Below are 20307 nucleotides of genomic sequence, written 5' to 3' on the forward strand. Positions count from 1 at the left end.
TTCTGACTGACAGCAAAACTGGTGCCAATGCTGCTGGCCACAGTTTAAACTATAGCAAGGTCCTTCAACTGTGGCAACGTTCTCTGTGTTAATACAATGCATTAGTCCACAGAGCAAAGGACCATTGCATCACAGTTCTGCAGCATACCCGAGAACAACAATTACATTATTAATTTTATTTTCTTCTTTATAACACTTATAGTTCCGTAATTACAAAAAGTTAGAACCACTGCAGAAGTCTGTAAACAGAGAACAATAGGTAACTCTTACGTGAGAATCAAGCTCAAGGGCTGTTGTAAATGTGGCAATTATCAAGGCCACTTCCCTACACATCTCAGCAGATGAGGGTGGGACTGAGGAAGTATCACTACCTTTGTTCAAGACAATCTTTTAAGCTTCAGGGTGATCATGGGGAAAGGTCAAAAAATGGCCTTTCATAAAATCATTACTCTATAAGTGATAAAAAAGGTAGAAATTGCAAAATGCTGTCATAATCAGATTTATTTGTGTGCTGAACCACCCACTTGTTAGTTGAAATAATTTTTGATGAACTATCATCCCTATATTTTCATATCTTTTGATCCCAACTTCTTTTTATTCCTGAAATGAAAAGCTACCTGATCAAAACTATATTGTCTTAGCACCGATTACAATGCAGAACTAGGTAAGATTAGGGCTTTCAAAAGCATCTGCCACAATTTAAGCCTGTTACGGGAATAGCACGTTAACTTTAGTTTTTTAAGTTCTTGTTATACATTTAGAGCACACATCACATTTAACATATTAGATTTTCTCCATAGCCCTGTGACCATAAGTAAAACAATCCAGAAAAATACTTCTGCCACCAAACATGCAAAATGCTAATCTTCCTTAGGCTTTCAAACTATGATGTTTCTTCAATTTTCTGTTTACCGTGTTTTGCTGATAAAGTTGGCATTACTGATGGAAGAAACCAGTCTGTATTAGTTTCCACCTATTCTTTACAACAATGAAAAAGAGGTTTCATAAATTCTCACTCACAGCTGAACAAATACTTGTGTTGTTGATAATGACAATAATGTCTCCATGTGAGTGAACCCACTTTGTCAGCAGTAGCCCACAAATAATTCACCCATCTCCTTTCCATTGTAATGTATTGTAACTTGAGCACTGCAGTGGCACATGTTCAACATATCATACGCAAGCCTAGTTTTATGAATTGTTTGATTCCCACCATCTTGCCAATTGTGATTTACATCACAATTGAGAACGAACTGATCTTTCTGCATTACAAGAAATTGTTACAGGAACAGGCAACTACCTACTTAGAGCTACACTTGCATCAGATGGAGTTGTAATAGATATTTATGGAAATTGCATCACTAGAAGACACTGACTGAAGATACGGCAAAAAAAAAATCACTATTATTACTCAATTTACAGTATCAGGTACAGGACTTGCTACTAATAATTTGCTGTGGCAGACACATAGGCTCAGTATTATAATTATGCAATGAAGGATACAATCCAAAACTTTCACTATACAGAAATAATCAATTCGCATACGAAGTCCTGTTCACATTCTGACCTTGATCACACAAATAGATAAGTAATTTATTAAATAAATAGATATGAAACTACAGGAACAAAACAATGAACACAAAGCTATATTACATTAAAATGAAATGTACAAAGGAAGTTTGTTTAAGGTGGAAACAGGTTTATCTGTACCCATGGAAATACAGAATATATGTCAAATGTAACGTAACAGCTTTAGTTATTTTACATTCTATCTATAAATGGAAATAATGCGTATCAAATGACAAAGGAACAAGTACCCATGAGCATGCATGTATGTATTTATTTGTATTTTTTACATAAAAATGTACACAGTGATGTGAAAATGAAATATGCATTTATAAACTATGTCATTGTCACTTACTTTGAGCCAATTCAAAATTGAAACTTCTATTTCCTATATCCTACTATCTATGAATTCAATCAGAAGATCAAAAGTTAGTGTCTACAAAGCATTACGAAAGATAAAAAAGGAGAAAGAAAGGTCCAACTTTACAAAGAGCAAGTGTAGATATTTGCTAAGGTTCAATCAGACTATTAGAAAAATAAGCTTTCACATTACTGGGAAATCATACAAACCTATTTATTACATGCTTTCTACAAATTTAATAATTAAAATCAAGTTTCAGACAGCAAAACATCAGCACTGTGGAATAAACAACACTATGCAGTTATCTGATTACGTTATGACTTGGACAGATTAGTGCTCGAAGGGAGTGTGAAATAGCTCCAGATGTACTTGTTTCAGACCCAAATAAACATTCTGTATAGACACCAAAGCTCACAATGTTTTTATAGGTTAGCATTTACAGTCACATGATAAGTTCAATGTTTAATGGGATGTTAACAAATCATGCACCACATCAGCAAATCAGTTACAACCCATGCAAAATTCCTTTAGTGTACTGCAAAATGCATTCCCACAATACCTCATTGATGGGCCACAATCCTGCTCTTAGCAAATTGATTTAAAAATAAACATACATTCTTAAGTCAATGTTTGTCATAAACAGACAGTTAACAGCCCTTTGTATTCATTCAGCCATACTTTTCAGAAATTTAAGTACAATACCACTCTTGAATACTAAATTGAAAATATGTACATCAATCTTTCTGAGCAAAGGGTTTGACAGCAGTTATATGACAATTATTTTGGACCAGTTTCTGTAATAGTTCAACATAATCTCTTCATAATTTTCAGAACTTTTGGAAATGTTTATCAGTCATTGATGGAGATTACAGAGAAATGATGCTACATGCAACAACTGTAGGCATTCTATCTCAGTTTTTCTGTCAATTTCTGACATGTGATGCATATTCATATATCACTTCACAATATTATAACACCTTGTCAGACACACCTTTTTCATGTATTTCTACATAGTACACTGTGTTTCTACATAGTACACTCATTACATGCATTATAACCAATCCACTTACAAAACAAATTACCTAGGCAACTTAACTTCAAGCTTAATCACTTATGTAAACTCTTTCATTAATTCAGAAGTTCAAGGAAGCAAGCAACACAACATTTATCTACATCTACATAGATAGTTCTGCAAGCCCCCATAAGGTGTGCAGCAGAGGGTGCCTCATTCGTGTGAAAATCCTTAGTTTGAAGTATCTTGTTTCTGTGTGGTATCAGATTCAGTTTCTTCTGTTTACTCCACATTGTTGGCAGTAACATAAAGCTGATCAACATTTTCTCCCACAAATAACTTTTACTCATAGCCAATGAAAATTCCTCTAATAAATAAAATTAATTAGTTCCGTTTGCACTAGACTCAAATGAGCTTCTGACACTCAAGCACCACATTTTTTAACTGCTACAGTAGGGACTGCAGATTGAAATGATCGTCTCCCTCAGCCCCTACCTCTGAAAACTCTCATTAGTTTAATGAACAATAAAGTCTTAAAGTGACTTATGAAGGGAGATAGTGGGAACCACACAATTTCATATGCCTATGTATCTGTCAATTAGACTCAATCGTATTGTGTTACCACCAAGAGATAAGTTTTGTTTGTAGTTTTGAAATGTATGAAGTATATTGCTATGTTAAGTGTTGCATTTTACTATACAAATTTCCTAATGGAAGCAATGCTTCAACCATTTGTCTGGTGTAACTTAGAAAAACTGACGAGAATATGAAAAAACAGTTTTTTCTCCTAAATGAAGTTTGGTCTTCAATCTCATATCATGAGTCTCTGTGAGCAGCAAATATGTGCATGCACTCATGCACTGACATGCGCGCGTGCGGCCCCCCCCCCCCCCACGTGGATACGCACAAATATGCACAGAAACAAATATAAACACAACAATAATGGGGACAGAGTAGAATGCTGGGAGCTGCCACTGGACTGGAGAGAGAGAGAGAGAGAGAGAGAGAGAGAGAGAGAGAGAGAGAGAGAGAGAGAGAGAGAATCAACTTTTTTTCTAAATTTAATCATAGGAAGCAATGAGAAAATAATGTCAATAAATGAAAAAAAATTATGCTGAATGTACCTGTGTTTCAGATGTTGGCTGGAACACTACCTGACAGTCCTCTAGTGAAACACGTAGTGATGCCTGGCCATTAGCCTGTAATTAAAAACAGAATCATTAACATAGAGATGACAGCTGACTGTAGAAAATGTACATGGTTCCATAAATTGGGGCAAAATAACAAATAAGTAAGGGAAACAAAGCATTTGAAAATTGTGGAAGGAGTGAAGATAACAACTTATCATACAGTTAAGGCATGGAGGTTTCGGCAGGCACACAAATGAGACTGAAAGCATCACTAAACGTCCTATCGACCACTACATGTCACAAAAATATGACAAGTTGTTCCTCAGGCCTATTATTTATATTCCACCGCGAACTTTGTATTATTAATTGTTAATAAATTGTTTTAACATCACTTTGACAACAAATTCACCAGGTAGTTTGCAATGGAGCACAATGAAAGGAAATCTGACTGGTTCTGTTCGAGGGAACCATCCCAGCATTTGTCGTAATTGATTTATGGAAACTACTGAAAATGTATATCTGGATGGCCAGAGCAGGGCTGGAACCACAGTCTTGCCAAAAGCAATTACAGCGTCTTAACCACTGCACCATTTCAAGCCGTACAAGCACTGTAGCACTTCAAAAAAGTACAATATGCAAAACAGTGATGCAGAACTTACTTGTGTCATCTGGCATACCTATCCAATGGTTGCATGTTGGATGGCAGTTAGTGCTGTAAGACAAGAGAAAGCTGTATGGGCTGGCCAACTTGGGCTAATGACACTGAGACAGATGCACTTGAATAGTGAAGGTGGACCAGTGCTGGTTTAAGACATGTAAACTCATAAGAGTATTTAATATTCATCCTCCTGTTATTGACAGGCTGTGGATATAACTTCTAACAATAGCATTGGCATCCAGAAGATGCAGCCAAGAGTAGCCTAAGGCTGTAAAGAAGTCAAATTTTGTTAAATGACTTTCACAGAAGTGTTTAATAACCATCGGTTATAGCCATTGTTAGATATGTAGAAGAAAGGAATATTTGAGGACAATTTAACATACTGTGATGCACTACTCCTGTAGAAAACATCTACAGTGATCTGAAGATAGCAATTACATACCAAAACCAATGATCACAATGTGTACCTATGCAATCTAGAATGTCAGTACAAAAAGGTAACTACCATCTACTCCAGCAACAACTGTATTAATATGACACTGGAAAGTCCTGATTGCAATAGTGAATGGTTCTTTTTCCATTATTTGTATTCCAAACAAGTTATTGGACGGTCAACAGTTACAGTTACATTACCCCAGAGTTGCAGACCAACAACGATTCTGTCATTGTTTAAAATGGCCCTCGATGTTGGGTTAAGTATTTGGACACAAATCAGACATCTTTCATATCACCAACAAACTCATATATGTTAAGTGGAACTAAAACTACCAAAAACTCATAGTTGCACTCAGTATCAATCTTCTACACCATTCCACTATCTCACAATGGTCATAATCACCCTTGTTCTTACCATTAAGAGAGTGTGTTACATCAGAAACCATAGTAAATCCACTAAAAATGGTGTTTTATTCTTTCCAAATTCAGAACTTCCATCTTTTCTAGCTTTTTGTTCTGTTTAACTCTATTTCCTCTCCTAGTAGCATTATAGTCATTATGCAACCATACAGTTACATATAATACAAGGTGTTTCAGAAGTGATGGTCAAGATTCAGGGATATGACAGGAATGATGATTCGAAACAAAAAAAGTCAAGTAAAACATGGCTCTAAAACACATACGTTATAGCTATGAGCAATTATTGATCTTTAATACTGTGAAACAAATATTGTCTACTGCAAGCTCTTTGCTTTCCATATTTTGGGAAGTGGTAGTATGCACCAAAACAAGAAAAAAATGTCCAGTAAACATGTGCTTTAAAATGGATACGTTAAGAGCTATGAGCACTTGTTCATCTTCACTACTTTGAAACACAACTCCTCTAATGAACAAGTGCTCATAACTTTCAAGGTATGTGTTTTAAAGCCTAGGTTTACTTGACTTTCTCATTTTGAATGATCATTCCTGTCATATCCCTGAATATTGGCCATCATTTCTAAAACACAGTTATAGTCTTCAGATGCTGGTCATATAAAACAACTCTGTTATTCTCTCAAAATGACAACTTCCCATGCTCAAATTGCTGAACATCTGACAATTCTCGTAACTGTCATTAGAGAAGGCAGTACCTACCCCAAATCACTTTGATTAAAAATCTGAAATACATGTGACAGTATAAGTAGCAGTGTTCCTCCATCCTACAGTCACAAAGGCAATAATAACAATTTCGTGCATATGTTTCTGTTTAATCCATCCAGACTTGATTGAAGATGCTATGATTGTAACACACAGAAATTAAGAACCTTGTGAACTATTAGTACATTCAGGAGGTGGCTAAGCGAACACGAGCGCTCACACTTGTTCTCTGTCTGAGTAGTGAGTGCTTGCGGCAAAATATGGCTGTCAGACATCTTTATGTAGCGCAGGGGAAGTGCAAACTGTGCACTATCTTCAGAGGAATGACAATATGTTGAGTTCACTGTAGTTTCAAATGCAAGCATATATACTTAACAGCAAAATGCCTAAAGTGGAGAAAAGCAGCATTATGCCCGGGTTATCAACTTCAAAGCACAAGTCAAACACACAACTGTCAATGTTCAATGTACAACATATCAGAGCTGGATGCCTAGCTACAGTTAGAACTTATAGTACCGCTGTGTGACTAGCAGTTGAGAGATAAGTTTCATAATAAAGTAAGTTTCCCAAATGTGTAAAAAAAAATTTTTTTAGACATAAATTTCCACTACTTCACAAGTTTGCAGCTACGATTATACTGAATCTCTGATCACTGTATTTGTGTGAGCCTACAGAAGCTCAGTGACAGACTTCAATTTAAAAGCTTATCTTTGAATTAGTAGTGCTCAAAAAGTGATACCAGACATTGATGTTTTAGTGAAAAGCAAAATAAGAAATATACATTGACATGCAGTGTTTCTATGTTTCACATACTGATAAAATAACAACAAAATACATGTTTATGTCAACTCAAACTTAAAAAATGACATTCGTCATGAGGCTACATTAAACAAACAAACATTAAAAGAAATCTAAGTTTCATTTTACTGTTATTTTTCAGCGATGCAACAGTTTTAGGAAATAAATTTGCCACGAAAGGCATCAATTAGCCACTGTGAAGTGATATATCTCTATAGAACTATTAACAGCCATGGAATAGACTCTCTGGCAACAGTTTCTCATGCCGAGCTGTCTTGCTCCAATCCCCCCCCTGCATTACACACCATGAGCTGACTGATTGTTCACTGCTGAGGTGTGGGTGTGAGCAAAGTAGATTGGTAAACAGACCTGACTTAATATACAAAATGATGTCGTAATAAGAAAGAAAATAAAGCAGTACATATAAATAACTAAAAGTGAAAAAAATTAATAGATTTCTGATGTTTCTAAATACAGGCTAACTACTTAAATAAAAGCAATGGCATCAAAATTGGTCCAACTGTCAACAAGCTTACAGACTTTAAAAAAAGGGGAAAGGGGGGGAGGGTTAAAGCTTGTCACCATTTCAGCATCACCTCAATGATTTTGTTCATTTCTGCAAACATTCCTCCGAATGTGCAACCAGACAAAAGATGTGGCCAATATCTTTATTTAAAAAATTGGGGGGGGGGGGGGGGGAGGTTGTCGGGTCCAATTTGTGAAAGAAGACTTTAACAAGGCTCATGATTTTCATTTATTCTGAAAACAAGTTTTTTAATTTTATGTACATAATTAGCTTTCAGGAGGCCTTCATACAAATAGTATTTGGTCCATAAAATCAAGCAACAAAAGCTATTCTTAAAAATGTATAACATATACTGTCAACAGCATGTAAAAATGCCCAAATCTGCAATTTAATATTTCTTTATTTGGCAATATGATAGCTTTACTCTACTGCCAAATGAATTATAATTCTAATCTAATGTATTGCCTCTTTGCTATCAAAACACAGCTGAGTCTTCTAATATAAGGTTCATATCACCTTCCCAAATCCCAGAAGAGGCATGCTAATGGATGTGACTATCCATGCAGGTCGGATAAAACTCCATTCATATTTAACAACTCATTACCATTCACACAATACCATTGCAAGAAGCAGTCTCAGGGTTTTCTCATGCATATTTGCATATTTTGACCTTATAGGAAGTAACTTCATACATATTGCATACTTTGTTTTTTTTTTTAACATTTAATATGACATATTTTACACTTTAGCCCTACATATTAATCACCTTTTCCTGCCTTTAGTGCATAATATTGCACTATTGTGTCTGATAATGGTTTTCTCAATTTTTCCATATAAAATACAGAATTTCCATAAAGAATGATTTACCATTTTCTTTGACAATCATTCCAGAGTTTTCAGCAAGCAGACATATAATCTTGTTCCTTATGAGTGCTGTATTTTGGCAAACAACTTAGATGCATTCATGCTCTAATCTCCCTCCACGCTCAAAGGTCTTATTCTTCCAATCTTGATATGAGTTGGGAAGTGACCAGGAATCAATGAATGTCAATGTTTTTGCACACCATGATTGTAACTGGCAGGATTGTTGGAATAAACAGATCTGATACTATTAAGACAGAGGAGCCAGAACAATTTCTGGTGGCAAAAATGGAAAGGATCAGGAATTATTAAACTTCCCACTTTTACAAATTTCCTCATTTAAGCATTCATCTGTTACTTCCTGCAATGGGGAAATATCATTTTCTGCAGATAAATGCCTCAGCTTAAATGAGGAGATTTTGCATTATTATCTACTAGTGGAAAAATGCTCGTATCGGAAAACAAAAAAGGCGAATATGTTCTGTTTAAACGAGTCTGACTGAAAAAAGTAGGGTACCAGTTGTCTTCATTCTACCTTCCTCAACACCTTTAAAAATGTTCCCCATACTCGCATGCAAACATATTTGCCCACTTTTTAACATGCAACTTACCTTTCACTCTCACACACTCCCCTAACTCTAACTCACTCACACCCGCTAGTCCATCGCTCAGCATTGCTCCTACCCATCCACTTCCAATTCCCATTCACACTAACTCGTTCAGCCCAACTCATCATCATTATCCATTTGCGTCTCTCTGCCACTATCTCCCGTCTCACAATCACAGTCTCCTTTATTCTGCCCTACTACTATTGTCTCATCTCACTGTCATTGTCTCCCTCTTGTTCTCTCTTACTGCTCCTATCTCATTTATTCCTTCCCACTGGTGCTGTGTCTTCTCACTGCCATTATCTCTCTCTTGCTCATTGTCACTGACTGTGTCTCTCATTAGCACTGGCTCTCGACCCTTTCCGCTTTCTGTGTCTCTCTGTTCCTCTCCCACAGGCATTGTCTCCTTCATTTGTCCTAGCACTGTTCTGTCAGTGCAAAGTATGTTTCACTGCTACTGTGCCCCCCTCCTTCTCACACATTGCCATTGTCTTCTTTGCTCCTTCTATACTGCAACCACTGTCTACTATCGTCTAGTATTTATAAGTTTTCCATGTCCCTGGCACTGTCCCTGTTCCCTTCTCTCTCAGTATAAAAAAGTGTGAATATGTTTGCATAATATTTTGGGGAAAATTTTGAAGGTGCTGAGAAAGGTAGAAAGAGGCAGCTGGTACCACAACTTTTTGGTCAGAATCTTTTAAACATGAGCATATTGGTCTTTTTTGTGCTCCAATAGGAGCAGTTTTCTGCTGGTTACCTTTCTGAACCTCTGAAATAATGCAAAATTCATTTTACACCTCATACCACATTTTACATGCACAAAACGTTTGCTTGTACTTAAGTGCTACAAAATTGGGTTCCCAGAACAATTCTGATGTAATGGAGACACTTTACAGCATATTTCTCCACGATACGTAACTTCATGAACTATGTTTTTGCCTAACACCTGCACATGTGTAATTTAAACTACAGCTACCTCTGTATCTCAAAAACAGGTAAAGATATCAAGAAAATTTTCAAGGTTGCCTGAGATCAGGATCTTAGGAATTTAAAGTAAAAATTACACCCATCTGCCGTGCACAAGTCTCGGACTCTGCAGTTCTGTTTTGGTACCGAAAAAAACATGTTTTTGAGGTATTTTTTGATAATGAATAAAGACTTTTGAAAACAGGAAGATGGAACTTCTAGATAAGTGCTTAGAGAATGTAAAATTAAAATTTGGGTAATTTGATGCAATTATTTATTATTTAGATTTTGCCTCACACTCAATTTCATGTGCATATTTTACATGTACATGTAAGGTAATTCTGAACCTCTGTATCTTGAAAGTGGATAAAGATACCAACAAAATTTTCAAGTGTGTTCAAGAACAGACTCTTACAAACATATTGTAAAATTTCAGCCATTTTCAGTGCATCGCAGTCTCTGAATCTGCGTCTCAGTTTTGGTATGAAAAGTGGTAAAAAGCCCTTTTATGGGGATTTCTAAGAACCCACCCATGAACTAATGGTATAAGTGCCTTAAGGCCTACTGTAACCATATGAAATACAAAAACAACCCATCGATGTGCTCCATTTGCCTAAGCAGGAGTAAGTGTGTAATATTTGTATTTTTACTCTGTACAATGGAAATGGAAAAGAATGTAGATGAAAATGAAATGGGAGATATGATGCTGTGTGAAGAATTTGACAAAGCACTTAAAGACTTAAAATGAAACAAGGCCCCCGGAGTGGACAACATTCCATTAGAACTATTGATAGCCTTGAGAGAGCCAGCCATGACAAAACTCTTTCATCTGGTGAACACATGCATACACTAAGCAGATTCAGAAGGATGTAGGTTGCAGTAGTTACTCGGAGATGAAGAGGCTTGCACAGGACAGAGTAACATGGAGAGCTGCATCAAACCAGTCTCTGGACTGAAGACAACAACAACAACAACAAATGCAGGATAGTGACACTAAACCAATCCTCCTGTTGGCTATACAAATGGTCCCTAATTCAAGGGCTATGCAAAACAGTTGATTGTGCCATTCTATCCCCAATAGAACCCAAGGTATGAGCCACAGGAGAATCCCATTTTTACACGCAAAGTTTTGGAACATATTAGGTAGTGCATGCTGGTGCATCCATACCCATTTATCATGTGGATTTGAGTGCTGCATGTCTCTGAAGAGGTATTCTATTCACATTTGATGCAGTCCTTTTATTTAAGTAGGGAAGCTACATCTTTTAAGAGAACTGGAATCTGCTAAGAAAGAATGGAATTCAGAAGGGAATGGCTGTGGCCTATATTATGGGACCAACACTGGCATTCACCTATACTGAAAATGGGAAACCACAGAAACACGTTTTCAAGGTTGCCAGCATACGGATTTGAACCACCTCGCTTCCCAAATCCAGGGTTTGCTGGTTCAGTGCTTCAATGTACAGAGCTTCCCCAGTTAGTGGAGAATTTGTAAAAACTACTTGTTTACATTGTTTTCAAATAAAACAAAATGCATTACAACAAAAGTCGGAATTCTGATATTGCATGTTTTCCCTTTAATTGCACACGTCCAGTCATTTCATAGTACGGTACACAAATGTGTGCATATTTTAAGATTTAATGTAATTGAATTCCCGGTTTTAGTTATTATGACATTACAAGACCATAAACAGATTTTGACTAAAACAGTTGGGGGATGGGGAGGAAGATGCAGGTCACAGTTGGCTTGGACGAATTCTAGGAGCCCGCTGAAAAAATCTTTTAGAAGCAAATGTACTATAGAACTCAAAAATCTTGGCAGTAGCCCAAACTCTTTTAAGTCTAAACTGAAGTTTCCTCATGGCTCACTACTCCTATTCTGTTGAGGAGCTCCTAGAAGAGCTAAAAAATTAAGCAAATTCCAGTGTTACATTGTTGATTTTCTTTATTTAAACTTACGACTTGTCGCCTGAATGTTTTTTTATATTTCAATTTATGTTTCTACTATCGTGTTATAATTTCATGTATTGACTCGTTCCATGACCATGGAGACTTCTCCTTAATTTGGTCCCACGGAACAATAAATAAAAAAAATAAAATAAATAAATAAATAAAATAAAATAAGAATGTGCTATCATCGTACATCCATTCTGCTTTCCACAAACCCCTTTCCATTGTTCTGTATCGGTACTGGTTGCAACAGAGTGGGTGATATTTTGCCATCTGGGGTACTAATGATAGACTATTGAGCAAATTTTTTTTAAAAAATGCAACCATCAATGTTTAGTCGATATTTTTGCTGATCAACGCAATATTTGGGCGATGCAGTCAAGTACAAGTGTATTTCTATGCACTGATTTAAATATAATGTAATTTGTAATGTTATCTACCACTCCACTGTCTTGTGAAATATTGCATTATTGCAACCCTAAGGATCTAAAAATGAGGAGGTATTGAATAGGATTGGGGAGAAGAGAAGTTTGTGGCACAACTTGACTAGAAGAAGGGATCGGTTGGTAGGCCATGTCCTGAGGCATCAAGGGATCACAAATTTAGCATTGGAGGGCAGCTTGGACGGTAAAAATCATAGAGGGAGACCAAGAGAGGAATACACTAAGCGGATTCAGAAGGATGTAGGTTGCAGTAGGTACTGGGAGATGAAGGAGCTTGCACAGGATAGATTAGCATGGAGAGCTGCATCAAACCAGTCTCAGGACTGAAGACCACAACAACAACAACAACAACAACAACAAACAACAAGGTTCAACCAGTTTCCAAATAATGATTCCAGTGCTAATGTTAAACAGCTGTAGATAAGTAAATGGGCTATCATAGTAATGTGTACATATTTTTAACTTATCGTATTGCAAGTGGATGAATCAAAATCAGTTTTCTGCATCTTCCTTGTTACAAACTTGTCCATAATTAGAAACTATCATAACAGGGGGGGGAAGGGGGGAAAAAAAAAAAAAAAAAAAAAAAGCAGCACTTGCATTAAATTCAACTGAAAGTAAGAACTAAAATGATTAACAAAACAACAACTGAACTGAAGTAACGATAACACTGTACAGTATTTGGTCTTGGCTAAATTAGGCGATAGCTGATAGTGCTGTCAACATATACAATTAAATCGATCAATGACCTTGTTAACTATCGCTATCACATATCTCTTTTTCAGTGTATGACTGAAAATCAAAATATCTTTCAATTACACTACAAGACAACTAAGTCATGTGCAATTTCAGTTAGGTGACAGGAGGCACTTGGACCCCCCCCCCCCCCCCCCCCTTCACTGCGTCCTTGAACCAGACAGGATGCGATAATGTGAAGTAGTGAAGTAGTGAAGTATGGGTTGTAGGTTCGATATCTCAAAATTCAAAATTTCAAATCACACAGTATTACTAGGTGCAGTAGTGTGCAGCTCATGTTGGCATGGGGTAACAGTACTCATTGTAAGAGAAGACTCTGGGATTTTTATCAAATGTCAGGTTCCAACTGCCTTACTTACATCTAACTGTCGTGAACACTAGTTATAGTTTGACCCCTCTCCTGAAAATGTAACAATACTGGGCCTTTGATATAACTAAACATAAAGGATGCTTCCATAATTTACAGCATCTTTTAAAGTTTCTGGTTTGTGACTGCGCAACCAGTAGCCATATACTGCCACAATTTAACTGAGACAAGAATCTCCTACATGTTCATTGTTGTCCTAGTGCTCCTTTGACATTGCATGTTTGTGATCACTGGAAAGTCATCTTAGTGCCCATTGGTTACACAATTTGCTATAGCCTATGGATGACCTTGTTTGAAAGGTTCTCGGGAGATGCAGCAGACAGTATTATCTAAGCTGCACAATATTTCTACGAGGAAGCTGATTATCGGCTTCTGGTGCAACTGGCTAGCTGTTGCGGCTTGCCAATTTAGACGCTGGTTCACTAGAAAAGCACAGAAACCAAGGGGTGGGGCTATAATGTTACTGCATGGTAGTTTGACAATCCAGAGGCCTCGACCAGAGAAATGAGAAGCAGACTCAGCATGTGTATACCTAGCAAATTATCTGGCTTCTCTCTTGATCTCTTTGGTATGGGAATGTGAACACCATATTTGAAATTCAGAAGATTTCATATGGTGTCTCAATAAACTTGCATCTCGAACAATCCAAAATATTAAAGAGTTTTGATGTGATCTTTTTGTTCACACGATTGTCTCTGGTGGGTTCACTGCCACTGACAGCAGCTAAGCTAGATGAGGGCACCCTACATCTGTTCAAACATTTGCTTACCTCAACTTATTTTTTATTCAACAACCAATCTTTTGAGTAAACATGGTTTTGCTTTAGGTAGCCCTCTGCCTTGCATGACAACTAACCTTTTTATGGAAGACTTTGAGGACAAAGCACTTCAGTTATGATTTTGAAACATAAATGTTTTTGGGTACCTTTGATGTATGGCCACTGGGTGCAATAACAATCCTCTGATCTTGGAACATTTAAACTCCCTCCACCCAAAAAAATTTTTCACTGTGGAAATGGAGAAAAAGCAAGACATCTCGTTTATTGACATCATAGTTTGTAGAATAGAGGATGACTTCTTGAGCCACTGTGTGTTTCATTAAGCAACATACACCACCCTGTATCCATGACCTACAAGCTGTCATTACCTAACGCAACACAGTGGTGTATTACATATATTTATTTATTCACAGTGTTTGGGGTACCTCAGATTTGGAGAGTTAGTCAGCAAAGTTTAGTCATATCAGCAAAGTGTCAGTCAAGAACGGGTATTCTGATACGCAGATATGCAATGCATTTTCACTAGCACCCATTAATCCTCAAGAACAACCAGAAGAAAGAGACGAGAACTCAGCTATGACAGTTTTCCTGCCTTATGTTGGCAGTGTGCCCTTCAAAAAACATCAAATATAGTATACATGGCATGTTAAAAAAGTAGTGGGAATTTTCATTTTTTGAAAATAATTTTATTTATTTGTCTACATTATATCCTTCAAGGTAGTGCACGTCAGATATTATACACTTACGAGGTCTGTTCAAAAAAATTCTGGAAGTTTGTAATTTTGTGACGATGGTGTTCAAATGGTTCAAATGGCTCTGAGCCTCTGAGGTCTTCAGTCCCCTAGAACTTAGAACTACTTAAACCTAACTAACCTAAGGATGTCACACACATCCATGCCCGAGGGAGGATTCGAACCTGCGACCGTAGTGGTCGAACGGTTCCAGACTGAAGCGCCTAGAACTGGACAATGGTGTGTTGGAGCGAAATACGGTTGGCATCCCTACACATACGTGTGTTTAATGTGTAACTGCCGAAAGTTTCTCTGTTGTATGTCTGTTAGTTATTGTTCAGTGCCGTATTGAGAAGAACGTTGTGTCACACAGTTTGTGAATTTTGCACAAATCTCAAGGTAACGTTTACAGAGACACACCAAATGATGCAGAGAGACTATGGTGATGAGTGCTTAAACAGTACTCAGTGTTATGAATGTTTCACGCAGTTTAAAAATAGCCAGACGGAAGTTAAAGATGATCCTCCTCCAGGATGCCCCTCGACATCTACTGGCGACCCTCATGTCAGGAATGTCAATGAAACTGTGCACGCTGATCAAAGACTGACTGTCCAAGAGATTGCAAAAGAATACAAAAAATGGTTCAAATTGCTCTGAGCACTATGGGACGTAACTTCTAGGGTCATCAGTCTCCTAGACCTTAGAACTACTTAAACCTAACTAACCTAAGGACATCACACACATCCATGCCCGAGGCAGGATTCGAACCTGCGACCGTAGTGGTTGCGCGGTTCCAGACTGTAGCGCCTAGAACCGCTCGGCCACCCCTGCCGGCAGAAGAATACAACATTTCAGCTGGATCACATCATGAAATCCTGACACAGTGTCTTGGAATGCATTGCGTTGCTGTCAAGTTTATCACACGGCTCATGAGTCAAGACCAGAAAGACCTTTGTCTCACAGTCTGTCAAGAATTTTTTGATCGTGCAGATGAGAACGAGATGTTACTTAAGAGAATCATAACTGGTGACGAGATGTGGGTCTACGGTTATGATGTCGAGACCAAGGTTCAATCTTCAAAATGGGTCACGAAAGGTTCTCCAAGACCAAGAAAAGCTCATTAGATCATGTCAAATGTCCAAGCCATGCTGATAGTTTTTTTCTTTTACTTTGAAAGGTTACACCTTCATGAATTTGTGTCACAGGGACGAACTGATAATCAATGGTACTATCGGGACGTGTTGCGATGCCTGCGAGAAAATGTGAGAAGGAAATTGCGTGAAATGTGGTAAGACAGTTCACGGCTCTTGCATCGTGATTATACACCTACATATTCATCCCTGTAGGTGCGTGACTACTGTAAAAAAAAAAAAAAAAAAAAAAAAAAAAAAAAAAAAAAAAAAAAAAAAAAAAAAAAAAAAAAAACACTGTGCTGCCTCCTCCTCCGTACTTTCAAGACCTGGCCTCTGTGGATATCATTACAGTGCTGTTTTTCACCAAAAGTTCAGAAACAAGCAAGTATGAGCAGGTGCATATTGCACAAATTTTGTTGCCACATGTTTCTGTCACAAAACATCTGCAAGGATTTTATGACATGAGCCAACTATATGTCAACATCATCATCAAATTCTCTGATTGTGATTTAATAATCATTCATAATCATTTCTTTCACTTATTTCATATTTTCATCAGTTATTGATGTGAAGGGGCACCCAGAACACTCGTCATCTTCAGTGTCTTCAAGGCCAACTTGGAAAATGTTTATACCACTCATAAAACCTTATTTTACCCACAGCACAACCACCAAAAGCAATATTCAACAGTTTAATCAAACAGATCCAACCTTCTTGACAACTGATGACAGACTAAACATCCAATATGGCTACCAGTGTACAGATACATTTCAGACACATTTACCTAAACAATGACGAAAAATCTTATGAACCAGACTAATACACCCCATGAAATTCAGAATTCCTGATACTTTTTGAATACACCTCGTATTTTGCATCTTCTGGTGCGAGTAAGAATGATGATGAGTTCTGTAAAAGATAACCTTGGTCACAGGAGACCAAGAATATACAAGCTCTTGTGTGTGTGAAAAGTCATACATTGGCCAGACATATGACAATTCTGAAGACAGATATGATGACTACATTCACATAGATGTGTTGAACATAAACAGCACATTAGACTAGGTCAGGCACAGAAATTTGCTACTGTTGAACATTGTCTCAATATGGCAAATTACATGGAACTACAGAGAGCAAGATCCTCTCGTTTACCTCGTACTGACACTGTAATTAAAGAACCAGAAAAAATACATATTGCTAATGATTTAATTAACAGAGACACAAAATTTCAGTTCAGCAAAGCGTGGGAACCATGACTGGTGTCTCTAAAGAATAATCATTTGCAGGCAAATGAATTCAGCGAGACAACATCAATGGTGAATAGAAGTCAGGCACTGATGCGTAGTCCGTGCTCATTTACTGGGCTCTGAAACTTTTGGCTGCGCATTCCAGTGCCATGAATACGTGGAGTCTGTAGTTCCTTTCTCCAACAGGGTGCTCTACATGTCAACATTCCCTGCAATGACATTATAGCATCGCGTCTCGATGGCTGTGCTTTTCTAGCTAACCAGAGTATAAATTAGTGATCCACATTAGCTAGATATAGTCACATCTGGAGGTGAGAAGTAGCCGCCTTGTAGAAATATTGTACAGTTTACCCAGGATCATCCAACGCAATAGCTGAGAAATATACATCTACATCTGTACTCCATAAGACAGCATATGGTACGTGGCAGAGGGTACCCTGTACCACTACTAATCATTTCTTTTTCTGTTACGTCTGCAAACAGAATGAGGGAAAAACCACTGTCCATATACCTCCACAGGAGTCCTAATCTCTCTTATCTTATCTTGTCTATCTTATCTTCATGGACCTTACGTGAAATGTACATTGGTGGGAGTAAAATCATTCTGCAGTAAGCTTAAATGCCAGTTCTCTAAATTTTCTCAATAGTGCTCCTCGAAAAGAACGTCTCTTTCCCTCCAGTGATTCCCATTTGAGTTTCCAAAGCATTTGCATAATACTTGCATGCTGTTTGAACCTATCGAAAACAAATCTAGCAGTCCGCTTGTGCTTCAATGTCTCCTTTAACTTGAAATGGCCCAGGTCCCAACCCCTCAACAATGGGTCACACTAGTGTCCTATATGTGGTCTCCTTTACAGATGACCCACATCTTCTGAAAATTCTCCCAACAAATCGGAGTTGACCATTCACCTTCACATTTCCCTGAGGCATTCCTGATGACACCCTTCTCCCTGATGAACACTTGCTGTTGAGGACAACATACTGGGTCCTATTAGTTAAGAAGTCTTCAAGCTACTCACATACCTGGGAACCTATTCGGAATGCTTATACCTTCATTAAGAGTAGACAGTGTGGCACAATGCCAAATGCTTTGCGGAAATGTAGGAACATGGAATCTGCCTGTTGCCCTTCATCCACGGTTCACAGTATATCATGAGACAAAAGGGCAAGCTTTGTATCTCACAAGCAATGCTTTCTAAAATAGTACTTATTTGTGGACAGAAGCTTTTCCTTCTCGAGGAGATTTACTATATTCAAACTGAGAATATGTTCCAGGATTCTCCAGCGAACTGATGTTAGGGATACTTGCTTGTAATTCTGTGGGTCTGTTCTTTTAACACTCTTATATACAACAGTCACCTGTGCTTTTTTCCAGTCACTTGGAATTTTGAACTGAGCGAGAGATTTGCAATAAATGCATGCCAAATAGGGGGCCAATGCTGCAAATATACTGTGAACCGTGAATGAAAGGCAACAGGCAGATTCCAAATTCATACATTTCCGTAAAGCATTTGACACTGTGCCACACTGTTGACTCTCAATGGAGGTACAAGCATACAGAATAGGTTCCCAGGTATGTGAGTGACTCAAAGATTTCTTACGTAAAACCAAACTTGGATTCCATCACAATCTGGCGACTTATTTGCTTTCAGCTCTTTTAGTTGTGCCTCTACACCAATAATTCTTATTACTACATCCTCCATACGGGAGTCTATGTGATGGTCAAATGATGGTATGTTTGTATGATTCTCCTATGTGAACAATTTCATAAAAGCGAAATTTAAAATGTTTACTTCACTTTTGCTATCTTCTTCTGCACACCAATCTGGCCAATGAGTGACTGAATAGATGTCTTAGACCAACTTGGTGATTTTATGAAGTGTTTCAACATCTCAGTTCACAAGCATATGGTCTTCTGCTCCACTGTTCATAGTAAACATCATCTCACAGTTTTCTCCAAACTTAACCTCCACTTTTTTGTTGATTTTAGACAAGTTCACTCCCTGTCACGAGAATAACAAACACTGCCTCACTGTTCTTGTTGGGTATATGTCAACAATGGTGTGGTTGAGTTGAAGGCACTATTATGCAACCACATAATACACAATCACTGCAATACCTTTGTGGTGTTTTGTTAAGGAGCATCTGTTGGCCTTCTTAACATAATATTTTGATGCGCATATTTCCCCACCACAAAAGTTATAATAAAATTATTGTTATTTAATTACTTATCATTGTACTTGGTATAAAACATCTTTCATAGCAGAGTTCATAACGAGTAAGTAGAGCTGCACAATATAACTGATGTATTACAGAATAGTTGTCATACCCAGATACCAAACAAAGAAATCAATTTCCCAACTCATTTAAAGAGGACGTTGTTAATATGAAAAACTGAATAGCAAATGAAAATAAAGAAATGGTTATGGAGGACACAGACTACACACACACAATGAGGTTGGTGTCAGGGTACAGGTCTATGGAAGACAATACTCTGCTCATACTCTCTGCATGGCAGTCAGGCAAGGTGAGGGAAGGTAAATACCTGCTATTGTTTAAATTACTTATGAAACAGTAGGAGCTGTGATTAACAATTTCAAATGAAGCTGCAACATAACACACAAACAAAAATTAAATGCTACCCAATTACTATAACATGGGTTGTAAGAAAAGTTTCCATTGAATATGACAGCAAACCTCTATCTGCTGAACAAACAAAGAAGCAACACATGAAATTTTGTCTTATGCTAATTTTATTAATAATGTTCAACTGTCAATTTTGTTACCCGTTGAGCATATAGGTATATAAATGGATGAGGAAACCTGTATCAGGCCACTTTTACT

The 20307-nt window shown here is 37.5% G+C and overlaps 1 protein-coding gene across 1 annotated transcript in view; it reads right to left on the reverse strand.

Moving 5' to 3' along the window:
- The window catches only part of LOC124722247 (serine-rich adhesin for platelets-like), a 218441-nt gene that overhangs the window by 117481 nt on the left and 80653 nt on the right, over positions 1-20307 (reverse strand). Inside the window, exon 9 of the mRNA XM_047247437.1 lies at positions 4064-4138. Coding sequence (XP_047103393.1) covers positions 4064-4138 — 75 coding nt within the window. The remainder of the gene's footprint in view (positions 1-4063; positions 4139-20307) is intronic.

This window comes from Schistocerca piceifrons, chromosome X (genome assembly GCF_021461385.2).
Source record: "Schistocerca piceifrons isolate TAMUIC-IGC-003096 chromosome X, iqSchPice1.1, whole genome shotgun sequence".
Lineage (NCBI taxonomy): Eukaryota > Metazoa > Arthropoda > Insecta > Orthoptera > Acrididae > Schistocerca > Schistocerca piceifrons.